This window comes from Pieris rapae, chromosome 17, assembly GCF_905147795.1.
Source record: "Pieris rapae chromosome 17, ilPieRapa1.1, whole genome shotgun sequence".
Lineage (NCBI taxonomy): Eukaryota > Metazoa > Arthropoda > Insecta > Lepidoptera > Pieridae > Pieris > Pieris rapae.
In genome coordinates this window covers 574,642-587,679 of record NC_059525.1, presented here as the reverse complement: position 1 = coordinate 587,679, position 13,038 = coordinate 574,642, and the positions used below count along the sequence as shown (strand labels likewise).

The following is a 13,038-nucleotide window of genomic DNA, read 5'->3' as shown; positions in this document are numbered from 1 at the left end:
AGGAGGGAATATGCTCTCTTGGACATAGAGAGATGGAGCCAATTGCAGGAGGCCTCTATAAGAGGTCCCAGGAAATAAATATGTTATAATAACATTTTTAGTATGTGTATATTTTGTAAAGATGAAAGTTTAAAAAAAAAAATAGATTCAATCAAAGGAATAAATAATCATTTTAATAATTCTAAAACAGTATTAATTAATAGATTATTAAACTTCGAATGCTTTTTCGAGCTTTAATCATTAGACACATGAAAGCAACAGCTAATACTGTAACATATTTTCTGATTAATATTAATGACATGTGTCATGTTCAAAGAGTTTGGACACGTGTTGTATTTGACAAAAAATGGTTCGAAACATCGGCACGAAGTAATGTCGTGACTGAGTGAGTCATTACTCTTTATCGCCACCACAATAGGATAAATTTGTATTCTTAAAACTTTACGGTCAGTTAGGGACAACACACATTTTAACGGTTGAAACGAAATCTAGTTTGCACACTTATATTTGAGTTCTGTGATGCTGTTTTATCAGCAAATACATGGTGATAATCTCTGCGTGACATCTATGGGTCAGTACTGTTCGCTCATTTTTTTTAACCTGGGACTTCATTTTATAAGCCGTAGGGAGGGAACGGAAATAAATTAATTTTAAACACACATAACAATTAGATCACATATGTATATAATATAGCCTTCCACGTAAAACTATCTCACTTCATCAGTTCAATACAATATCAATTTCGTGGTATATTTCATTATTGATGAATGACCAATCAATTAATTATTAGTTGGTAATTATAGTGTAATATAATATTCTGTCGGCCTTTGACTAATTTAGAATCGGTTTGATTTGTATTAATGTGTTATTATATATATTCCTACTATGTAGTTCACTACGTTTATCTAGGGCAAATAATATTATTTTGAGACCAAATAGATTTTGGTCTTTTAATGAGTACTTAATAGTAAAGACTTTCTAATGGTACCTTAGAAAAAGGTGTTCTACTAATGTATATAATGTACCAAGTGTCACTTACGGCTACCGGACTCAGGCATTATCTCAAAAACATCTTATAAAGTTGAGAACATGCCAACGACGAATGAATAGAAGCATGGTGGGTGTAACACTGAGAAGAGCTTAGGTTATGGACGAAAGTTGAAAAGATTATAAAGAAAATAAGGCAATTCGCTGCATGGGCTGGACCGGGCCCATGCCCGTAGCAGGTTGTAAGAACAAGAATTATAGCAGATTGGCAACCACGAGATGGAAAAAGAAAAAGAGGAAGACAGAAAGAGATGGGCTGAGCTGAACATATACACATATACTTAACATCAGATGAGCTTCCTATTGAGCCCGTTTGTTCCCTGTTACATAAAAAAAATGCAAATTGTGATTTTCTTTAATATATCAACGAACGAGGCATCGTACGATTTTATTAAGCAAGTCCCCGATACATCAATACAATCAGTATTCCTCAGTAAATGCGTAAAGCTTACCATTTGTAACTGTCAGCGCCATTTTTAGAATGAAGTAATCCTTTGAGATATTCGTTAAAATTAACCTTATCATTGTTGTTATCTAACAAGAGCCGGGAAGATGATGACATTTTTTGTGTGGTTTGATTTAGATTACAATATCTTTTTTTATTAAAGAAATTCGAGCTTAAACGATATTGCACGGTGTGTGAACATAGTTATCTTTTGGATAAAGTCGTAACTATGGTAACGAAATTCCAGAGCTTTCTTTTACCGTTTATATAGTGTGTCAATTTAAAAAAATACATATGACGTAATTAATAAATGTGTATTTCGAAATCATTGTTTATGGTATTATTTTGGCCATGTTCAATTTGTACATAGCGACTGAATAAATGACGTCATCGACATTATAACGAACACAATTCATTAAGAAATACAAATATTGGCATATTACATGTTAATATAGTACTTTGTCCCAGATATACTACTTTTGGGTATAGGTTTTTTCCTCTCAATTTAAAGTTTTGAAACATTTTATACTCTATATCCATAGATTACTAGACCTATTTTTATTATTAACAATTGGCTCACGTTCCAAATTCAAATTTCAACAGATCCAGAACTAATCGGGCATCACTAATCCGAACTAACGTCGACCAGAGAATTTTGACCTCCCAGACTTTGTGTTTCAATGGTATCGTTATGTCTTTGGGGGTCAAAGTTAATTGGACCGGGGTGAAACTTGTACGACACTCGCTAAACAGATGTATCATATTGAACGTGCATTCTGTTACGCGCCATTTAAATGTTTTCAAATGTACAGAAATAAATTTGGTTTAAAATCATTTTTATTATTACCAAGACTGTTTGTTGTTTTGTTTTTTCTGTAAAAAAATTACAATATTGTCTTTATTTTACGCGCAATTTTCAGTCAAAGTCAATAAGATTTCAAACGCATTTAGTTTATAATAACTCATTCCTTTTAAATGTAAGATATTTCTTAATTATGGGCGAGAGAAGCTGTGGAATCGACTCAAAGTGCTGCCTATTTTGGAGCCTTTTCTGCCTTACATAGTCTTATACCAGTAATGAAAAACCAGCAATGAAGCAGTAAAGTGAACTTTCTGATGTATTCCAATCCAATTCGACTGGGTGTTCTTCAAGAAAAGGGAGTACCAATTCTTAAAAGGCCGGGAACGCACTCGCGAAAATTTAACAAAAAGAAGCCCAAAGCATGTCATGATTATAAAAAAAAGAGCTAACGAAGTCAATTTATTTTCCCTTCAAACTTATAAGAATAACATCTCTTTTTACAACCCTTTGACCAGGATGGCTCGTCAATATAACGAGATGGCAAAGAGCAACCACTTACTTGTGGACATATTCTGTCGCAACATCAATAAATTCATTAGTGTCGTTAAAGACATCCTCCATCGTAGGTTAAGTGCTGACCCTTGTGGTCCTGGTTAACGTTACGTTAAATTGGTGTCGAGGAACTTATTATTATTATTATTATTGTTTTTTTTTTACTATGTTACCTTTGTTAGTTATGAGCCTTTTATTGATGTAACATTAATTTTGCAGTGTGCACATGGTTTTACATTAGAATCCTGTTCATAACTATTAGTTTTAAGTTTATTTTTGTAAAGATTATAATGTGTTTTGTGCACCAAATAAATAAAAAAATAAAAAAATAAAAAAATAACATCTTTAATTTAGTGTGATAGAATAATCATACATTTTTATTATTTTAATAATCGGTTTCAATGTCAAATGGAACGTTTTACATAGTTTAATAAAATATAGTTATAAGTAATTAAACTTATATGTATATTGACTTTTCAGACTTTCTGGTTGGACTCAATTTAGCAAAACCAACAAGCCACAGCTCCATGTTATTTATTAAACGGCAAAAGCTCTACAAAATGTAGCGAAACAAATGGAAATGTTTCATCAATATTTTCCAACGAAAATTGCATCAAGCTCAGAATTCCTATGGTTTTAAAAGATTCTGTTGAAGCTGGTTTTAAGTTAATAATACAATTCTTAATTTAAATTTAAGAGCTTTTTTTGTAATAAACCTTGTATTATTGGTTTAATAAGGACATTTGTTGAGTTTTAAAATCGATACAAAATAATGTAGATCTGAAATCATTTTACTTAGTTATTTTTGCATATCATATAATTCATAAATTACACTTCTGAAATGCTTCGAAAATAAAAAATCATCAAGCCCAACCGCTGATATTTGAATCAAATGCGACCATATTCATTTATTTAAAAAAAACGATTTTCTCTACATCTCAAACACACAACGCCGTCAATCTCAACGGAGATTAATCGCGAAATAAAATTGCCATATATGCTTATATAAACACCATGTCTAAACAAGTCCGCGCTCGTCTTTGATTACTCGATGTAAACAGAGGGAGTACAGTAAATAATTTCACGTCTTGCGGATATTAAAAGTTGGAGTATGTCAAAAGATATAGATTTTTCATACTTTTCGATTTGAAGACTTAAAATCGACTTTCATAGGCTTTACTGAACTGTGAACGAAGGAAGTTTAGGCTTAAAACAAAGTAATAAAATATACAAAGTAACTATGGAATCGTCTTCCGTTGGGGTCTTCCCTGAGAGAAAGAGACCTGTTTAAAAAAAGAGCATACTCCTGTCTCAAAGGCCGACAACTTACCCACTAAAATGGGTGCGATTACTTCTTGGACGGTCCATAGTCTTGTTTCTTCCCTTTCTATATCAATAATAAAAAATATAAAATACACAATAACAATACTCCATAGTAAGTTGCATGTTTACTAACACGTATACCATTACAGGAAAATATAAAAACCATTTAATATATTTACCTGGTAAATATTTTAAGCGAAAAGGTGTATTAACTGAGTAATATTATCTACTAGAGCATATAACAAAAATAACACTAACTATTATTTCTGTCGTTTAAAACAAACATTTATTCATCCGCAATCGAACCAAAACTTATGCCAAAAGCGTTAACAACTTAGTCACCGAGGCAGCTGATTACAGTGATAAAAAGGTTATTGTCGAGAGATAGTAAGGAGACATCAATCAGGAGTAAATTGATACTAGCCCTTCCCATTTATCACTCAATCTAACCTCACCGAAAGGTATTCGACGGTCGTTATCCACCTGACAATCGAATTCAATAAAATCAAAGAGATTTAAATATAGTTCACATTAACATTCTCATTTTCATATTGTAGTTTTAAATTTAGTTTAAAATGTGTTTTGTGAGTGAAACTTCATTAGGCGCATGAGGGTAATGTTTTAAATATGAAACGTCACGAATTTGCAGCGTTTTTGTCGATGAAAAGGGAGAGAGCGATTGAGAGAGCGTGAGAAAGGGAGATCGAGAAAAAATACACGCACCATAATATATATATTGGTTGATGTATTCGTTAAGTAGTGAAATATTAGAAATTAAGAGGGCAATTCCGTCGCATAACGTCTAGTACAGTAAACGCGGTTGCAGCAATTTCAAAAACACATTTGTTGTCAAGACGATGGTTGAGATACGAATTGGATGTCAAAATAAAATAATGTAAACACATTAACATTTCAATAGTTTCATCCTCGCTTCCGATAGGTGTCGCCTGTATACTGTCCTACATTCCGGCGTGCCTAATCGCGGGCTGCTCATTTCATCTTCGGATGCATTTCTTATGTCTGCACATTCAAAGGACTGTTTCCAACTGAATACGTGTTTAAAGGGCTTTCAGGATGATAAAGAAATGCTTTAATTGGGTCGGTTTAGCCCATCCGAGGAATTATATCATAACTTCTTTAATCAATATATCCAAGCTTTGAAGCTAAGCTAAAAGCTCGGTTTAAATCCAAACCCTCTATATTTATTTCAGTCTTAAACGTAATGTATCAAATAAAGCACTTATATATTTTTAATCGTTGAAAGAGGCTACTTTAGTCAAAGTTCAGACTGATTAAACTTTTATGTGGGATGAAATAAAGCTGAATCTTAGATTCAACATGATCTTTTTATTTATTCGTCTTATATTGTCGTCTTATTTTTTTAGCTTTTTACTTGTTGTGTTCTTATTATTTTTAGTACGCCTCCTTCCATTGCTTTCTAGCATGCTACTACTACTTGATTTTTTATTTTTGTTTTTCTACGTTTGGTAATGGTATGATTCGTATGTGAGTGTTACGCACACACACCAAGTTGTGTTAAGTGAAGAGATATGAAAGTGACCGGAAATAACGTCACAATAATCACTAATTTGATTAGCCATAAAGCTGGGTAATAGCGAAGTAAACGATTAAACTGAATACCACATAAAAAATACAATGCTTCCCTGTTTGATGACCGCTCGTAAAGATCAATTGCTTTTTAAAGAGGTACAAGTTCACTTCGAGAAAAGAATGAACTGTGACGACAGCCTTGTTCTTTTCAACATAATAAATAGTAAATAACTGTATTTATGTATAATATACACTAGTAATTGATAATCCGAACAATGAAGAAAAAATAATATATACTTACATATTAATATTAAGTTTCTCATGTAAATAAAATATTTCTGTTTTGTAATGAGAAATAAAGTTCTTTAAACATTAAAATAACGAACTAAAACTCTTTCAGTATCCCTGTACGTTGTTGTTGATACAAAACGTAACAGTATGGCGGGACGATTGAAAGAATAACATAAATACTTTTGCACCAGGAAAGCCATAGGCACAGTTTAATAAAATGATTCCTTCTGATTTAAATCATATTTTGTCGCCTCAATCTCCTTATAGCATTTGCACCTTACAAGGTTGGCAATTCGGTTGTAAATAGTCAAATTAAAACGAGATATTCAAAATGCGATGTTAATCCACTATGCTTATAAACAAACAGATTAAAGGACTAATTCGATACGCAATTCGTTAATTATAGTGATAATTATAGCGTGTGTCCACCATCTGTCGGCAACGAAATTGGGTTAGACATTAATCACATTGCTAATGATAGCGATTCATAACATTCACTGTGGGAATATCTGCCCACTTGATCTTTGTTTATGGTGTTCCTGATTAGAAGCCTTTGCCGTATCTTTGAGGTTCGTGAGGAATTTCTATGGTAAACTGATAACCGGGCTTGATACATCTATTTGCGCTATATAAGTTAATGCTTTTAATAATGAAGACGTAGACATAATGAAATACGGAGTATAGTTTACAGCAACTCAAAATCTTGAAAATACTTTGAAATGTGCACTGACATTGAGGTGTTTTATTTGTACATTTAAAAACGTTTTTAATCCTTTCGCACCATTCCAAATTTCAATTTAGTTTTAATAACGCTCCGGACTCTAATATTATAAGGAAATCCAAGGTAATAGCAAAACCAGGAGTCCAGATGTTTTCCAATACCATATTGAATAACCCCACTCGCATAAGCAGGCCATTTGCACCTCAATATATGGCTGAATGAATATATGAATAGTATCTCAACTATTTTTCAATTTTCCACAACAATAGGCATACTCATTATCATACTGAAAGTTTGATTGATGACCGAGTTTTAAATTGCATTTCCGACACATATATATCGTACCTATATTGTCATACCACACGTAGATTTGTTTTAAGTTAGTAAAAAGTACATAAATTAATATTTTACTTAAGAAACACATTTAATATCGGATTAAAACTTTAATATCTGACTAAAATTGTTACGGCTAATGGCGACGTGTATCTCGCTCGTATATAATATATACATATTAATATTAAGTTTCTCATGTAAATAAAATATTTCTGTTTTGTAATGAGAAATAAAGTTCTTTAAACATTAATATCATATTCAAATGAGAACAATCCCCCCAGTAACGCGGTAGACCTAGACTACGTCATAGGAAATCGTGTTTTAGGAGTATTTTTGTAAAACCGTGTTTTAGAACAATTAAAAACAGACATTTAATAAAGATATTTATTAAATATTGTAACAACACAGTTGAAACCGGTGCAGGTACTCATTACTAATTATGGACTTGAAAAATCGTCATATAATCTCACACAAAAAAAAATTGATAATCTCCGTGTTATCATTATTATTTAAGCATCTTCAACAAAAATGCTTACTATGTGTTTATATATAACACAATAAAACCAAACCAAGATATTGCTACAATTATCCCTATTGTTTGAGAAAATTGTCCAGCAATTATACGAATATTGACTACAATTAGGGATCATTGTTTTTGTGCGTGGGAGTTCTGTCACAAAACACATAATGGCAGTAGGAAAACGAGAAACAAATGTCTGAGCTTTACAATAGGTGTGGACCTGCCTTTTAAGTTTCAATAGAGCAATTGTGTTTGACAAGTAAATGGAACTATTTTATCCTACAAGATTTTTCAAATGTATCTAAAGTATCATTTAGTTTACATATCGATTATGTACTTTACGCAGTGGTGGATGAGTGGCTTTGGCGTGCGACTCTCATTCCTACGGTCGTAGGTTCGATCCCCGGCTGTGCACCAATTGACTCTTTTAATTCGCGCATGAAATGGTGAAGAAAAACATCGTGAGGCTTGCCTTGGCTTGCAAAAAGTCGACGACGTGTGTAACAGGATCACTTCTTCACCTGTTATATAGACAGATCATGAAACAGATACAGAAATCAGAGGCCAAGACTAGAATTTGTTAAAATACTGTTCAATTTTAATCATGAAAAATTAAAAATTAAAAATAAAAATTCATCACTAGATTGAATTCGCTCGAGATTTCTTGTCATAATATAAGTCTATATAGACCTTGAACCATAGCTTGGGGTATATGGACACTTACCATGCGCTGGTTTTACTGGTAGATGTATTCTGTATCAAGAATATGCGCTCGGTTTAAATTAACCGGAAGCTATAGTTAAGATTCTATTCAAGGCGGCCGTGGTCGCGTGAAATTTTAAACAACCCGATGCCACCCCAACGCTGTGACGTGGGAAACCAGCGCATTACAAACATTTTGGAATACAAATATACTATAATTTAAACAGTATAATTCGAATTTTAATTATTGTAACTGAGCGTGTTAAGAATGTAAAACAAATGGTAAATAAGTCCTTATCTGGCAGTACCTACTATTTATTTTTGACCCTAAAATATTCAGTTATTAATATTTAATTTCAGTTTTCTCTATGTATTTGACTAGTGTTTTCTGTTGCCGACGTATATTTTGTTTAACAATTTGTTTTTGATTTGTCTATTGTTTAAGTATTTGTTTTTTAATATATACACACAAATAAATTGTGATAAGACGTATTTTTGACATATCGTGTGAAAGTAAGTTTTTTTTAGTTTTTTGTAAATGACCAATTACTTACGATCAAATGGAAAAAAAAATTTCCTCTGTAAAAGCTGACAATCTTAGGCAAGTAGTTGGTGACAACGGATTTTAAACGCACCACTGTCAAGGATCATTTAACCTACAACATGACACTAAATTGTGTAAATAAATTTACATCTATAATGTGACATTTCCTTTATAACTTTTTTCTCAATGCCCATGGGCGTGCCGGTTAAAACACGACATTGTTCGTTCACCATTAGCATTACTGGTAGCCACAATCGATACGCCATTGTTACGAAATGACAGTGCAATTTGATTTTCAGATGACTTCCAGTGGGCTCCGAGATGAGGCGGTTCAACTTCGCCAGACAATTGCAGTTAAACTTTGGACGCGAAGTTTCAGAACCGGACAGGCGGAGGAGAATTGAAAATATTTACATTTGTGTTTGTGTATTGTTGCTGCATAAATTAGCTTAACAGAAAGAGTTTTGAGTTATTATACCTATATAAAAATTGAACATTTAACTAAAAAGATGCGTAATATAAATAAATACTTAACGCAGAAAAGGGTATTTTTTCTAAATTAAGCTTCGTACGATAGATCTAATGACAGTATTTCGGACAATAATATACGAATCGCGCTAGGTAAGACCTTTTTAGGTCTCAGATTTATGAATCGGCGATCAACTTTTCGAGCCAGACGACGCATACCATCGACAGTTTGAGTCTTAAGAATGCTGGTTCCCTCACCATGTTTTCCATCGCCGTGCGAGCCAGTGTTTAATGAGCATATAGAAAATCCATTAGTGCACATCCATAGATAAGACCAAAAGAGAAGATGCAATTTACTGTTTTATAATACGATAGACCTATAATATACTTGGGGATTTCTAAAATATAATATTTAATAAAATAATAAATAAAGCGTTTATTTGCAAAGAAACTACATTTAGATCGATTATTTATTCGCACAATCAGCCATATAAAAAGTGGGCATGCAAATGTTATATTAATTTTTCATAGTTGTAATATAACACAGAAAATTACATTGTTATATATACATCGTTGTCTTCGGTCTAAATACTAAGCCAGGCTATAAAGGCGTCTTTAAAAATTTAATCACCTTCCCCCTTGTAAGCATTACACAAATCAATTTAACCAAACAACAATCTATTCCAGTAAGATTTACAGATGTATAATATTAGTCTCACGAGCTAATAATTTAGGCCAATCCAAATATTTATTACCCCAACAGAAGTGAAGTATAAATAACTGAAATGAATAAAGAGCGGAACTGTCTTTTGATACAATACGTGATACGAGAGAAGGAACGCGGGTGGTCCAATCTCAAGTGGTTAGCATTCACAACTTAGAACAGCGCAATAAGTATTATAATAATATATAATTCTCATATTATTTTTAGGTTTTCCAGTCAGTGTGGTTCAGTTGTGGTTCACAGATCGTAAAGTTTAACGTCTTTTTCTCTGCTTTATTGTCTAAAACTAGAACTATATAATCGTAAACATATAATATATGTTAAAAACTGTGTAAATAAAGAAAAAATCGGTAAGTATAACGAATGCAAATAGATTTGCCATAGTGTGTATTAAGTAAATAGTTTTCATCCAATCTAATTATATAATGGTATAATTCGAATAACAGCTTTGCGGAGTTTGAAGCTATCTTATGAAGTTTCAATTTCAAGTTGAAATACATTAATGGAAACCCGCTCAAGAACTATTTATAATAGTGGTCTCGCTATTACTCCAAACTAAGACATGGGCGACGTTTCACGGAGATGAACAATTTCCTACCACGACAAGATTTACAATACTTTGATGTTTTTTATGCTATTGAGAGAATGTCAGACTAATTCATTAAAATTCTGTGTATAAAACTATATCAGTTGGCAGTATATATATGTAAATTTTATATCATATAAAATATAATATAGTCTAAAACATGTTGTCAGTGCGTGCCTATGTCTGTTAAGGAATACTGGATTCCACTGGTATTCTTAAAATCGGCTATATATTATAGGTACTAATAATAATAATATAAAAAAAGGAATTGCGGTTATTATTTTCTTCGCATTTAGTGGGAATACTCCCACTTTTGTATTTGAAGGTGACAAAATATGAAGTGATTTGTTGACTCAACATTGGCTATCGATCTCTATGGTCAAATATTGTTTTTCCCTCGACGCTGATAAAATATTGAACCTCAAATAACATTTAGACATTCTCGTGTTAAACTTTTTTTATTTTGAAATAGTTTGGTTTGGTTACTTGAAAACATTTATAATCTAGATTTTTGTAGTAGTTATTTACTTAATATAGCTTTTAACTTAATTCAATACGAATAAAGGCCTGCTAAACATTGTTACAAATGTTAAGTGTAAACAAAGAGTATAAATCAGTTGTTTGTCAACGAGGAAAAAAACATATTATATTTATAATGATTCATGTTTATTTTCAATTAGTAGCATATTATGAAGTATACCATTTATGAATGCACTGTTTTTACCATAAAATTTAATAGCGTATTCGTGTTCGTTATGTACATATTATTTTAATGAACGCAACACATATTTTAGAGACTAAAAAAACGATCTTAAAAACTGAAAGTTAAATCAAAGAATGAAAAAACACAAAAAGGCAGCGCATTATACCTTTACTATACTGTATGTATAACAATAAAAACAAAAGAAATGGCAATAGAGTGAATAATAAATTGACAATTAATTAAGTGGACGAAAACAGTTTGAGCACCGAAATTATCTTCGACAACAGATTAGAAGTAGCCTTTTATAATATATATTTTATATATTTTTGCGCATTCCTTATAGCAGTTTGGGTAAAATGATTTTTAGTCGTGTGGTTTATTTATATCGACGAATCCGCATTCACCTAAATTTATAATACTTATTTCATACCTAACTTAACGTCTGTTAAAAAAGCCGAACAGTTTTAAATTTTTTACACCATCGTTATTGATCTGAGGTTAAACTAACTGTGGGTTACGGATATAGGCATTGCTGTGAATAAATCGCTTCATCTTTCAATCATGCGCCCTTTGAAAGCTTAATTGAACTAAATCATCAATTTAACCAAACTCGATGTTTATCTTGCTTAAATAAAGAGTTCTTGTTGCTCATTAGCGCTATCTTGAACTCACAAATGTTTCGCTGCCTTACAAACGTTAATTTGTTTATCGTTACATTAGTAACGTCAATAATTGGAAAAACACAAATCTGATTTTTGTTTATGGTATGAGGAAAATTAAAAAGAAATAAAACAAATAAATACGCAAATTTTTTTATTTTGAAATTCAATTCGTATTGACGTTTTAAGAAATTCTTCGAGACATAGTTTTACGCACTGTTTAAAAACTTTTTCATAACTCATTAATTCATTAGATATTTTAATAGTCATTATTTATAGGGATTTTTAATTAATGTTTGCTTGTGTACAAATAACCGCATTATAATGCACGTTATGTATAATCATATAAACACACATCGAATATTAAACGTCCAATAGGAATCATTAAATCAAAACCGCAAACTATATACCACGAAAATCAATCCTAGAACACCACTGACCACATAAATAAATGAAATCATAGATTAACCACAAGATTTTTCACTTACGCTGATCGAAGAAGCAGCGATCCAAACCATTCATAACGTACAAAACAACATAGTGCACTACACAATTTATTTGTCACACAAACTGTTACACTTAAAAATTCACAGTGCACTCAAATCGGACTCAACGTCAGGGCGGGTGCTTCGTATACTAGCACAGATTTCTCTAAAGTGTAGCCGTTACGACGGTCGGCGCGCGACTAAATTGCGCGCGGCGCCCGTGCCGCTACAGGGTTGCGGGGAAAGCGATGCGTGCGTTCGGAATTCAACTTCCCACGTGCTTTACGCCGTCCCTTTCTTACAGGACGGGTTAGCTTTTAAAAAGTCGACAACGCATCGATACGCCGCGGGCTAAGCTCCGTAACCTTGTTTATGCGTACTGCAGCTAATAATAACGCGCGAATAACACTCGAAGCGCACTTTTGTTTTTTTATTGCACTTGTGCGTTTAGCGCTGTTTTACTTTTCGCTTGAGTGCGTACTTGTTTGTTGTTGTTTATAATGGCTACTGTTTCAATAGTGTCGTATTAACCCTTTAGCTTGCTGCAACTTATTGTAAGAGCAATATTACCTATCGTATAAA

General features: G+C 32.4%; 1 protein-coding gene across 5 annotated transcripts in view; it reads right to left on the bottom strand.

The window, feature by feature from the left end:
- Positions 1-12,642, bottom strand: part of LOC110998329 (teneurin-m) — a 198,803-nt gene extending 186,161 nt beyond the window's left edge. For all 5 annotated transcript variants that reach the window (XM_045631843.1, XM_022266898.2, XM_022266899.2 and 2 more), the window contains exon 1: positions 12,460-12,642. Coding sequence is in view for 4 of the 5 variants with exons in the window: in XM_022266898.2 (XP_022122590.2) it covers positions 12,460-12,493 (34 nt within the window). In the remaining variant the exon portion in view is untranslated. The remainder of the gene's footprint in view (positions 1-12,459) is intronic.
- Positions 12,643-13,038: the final 396 nt, after the last annotated feature.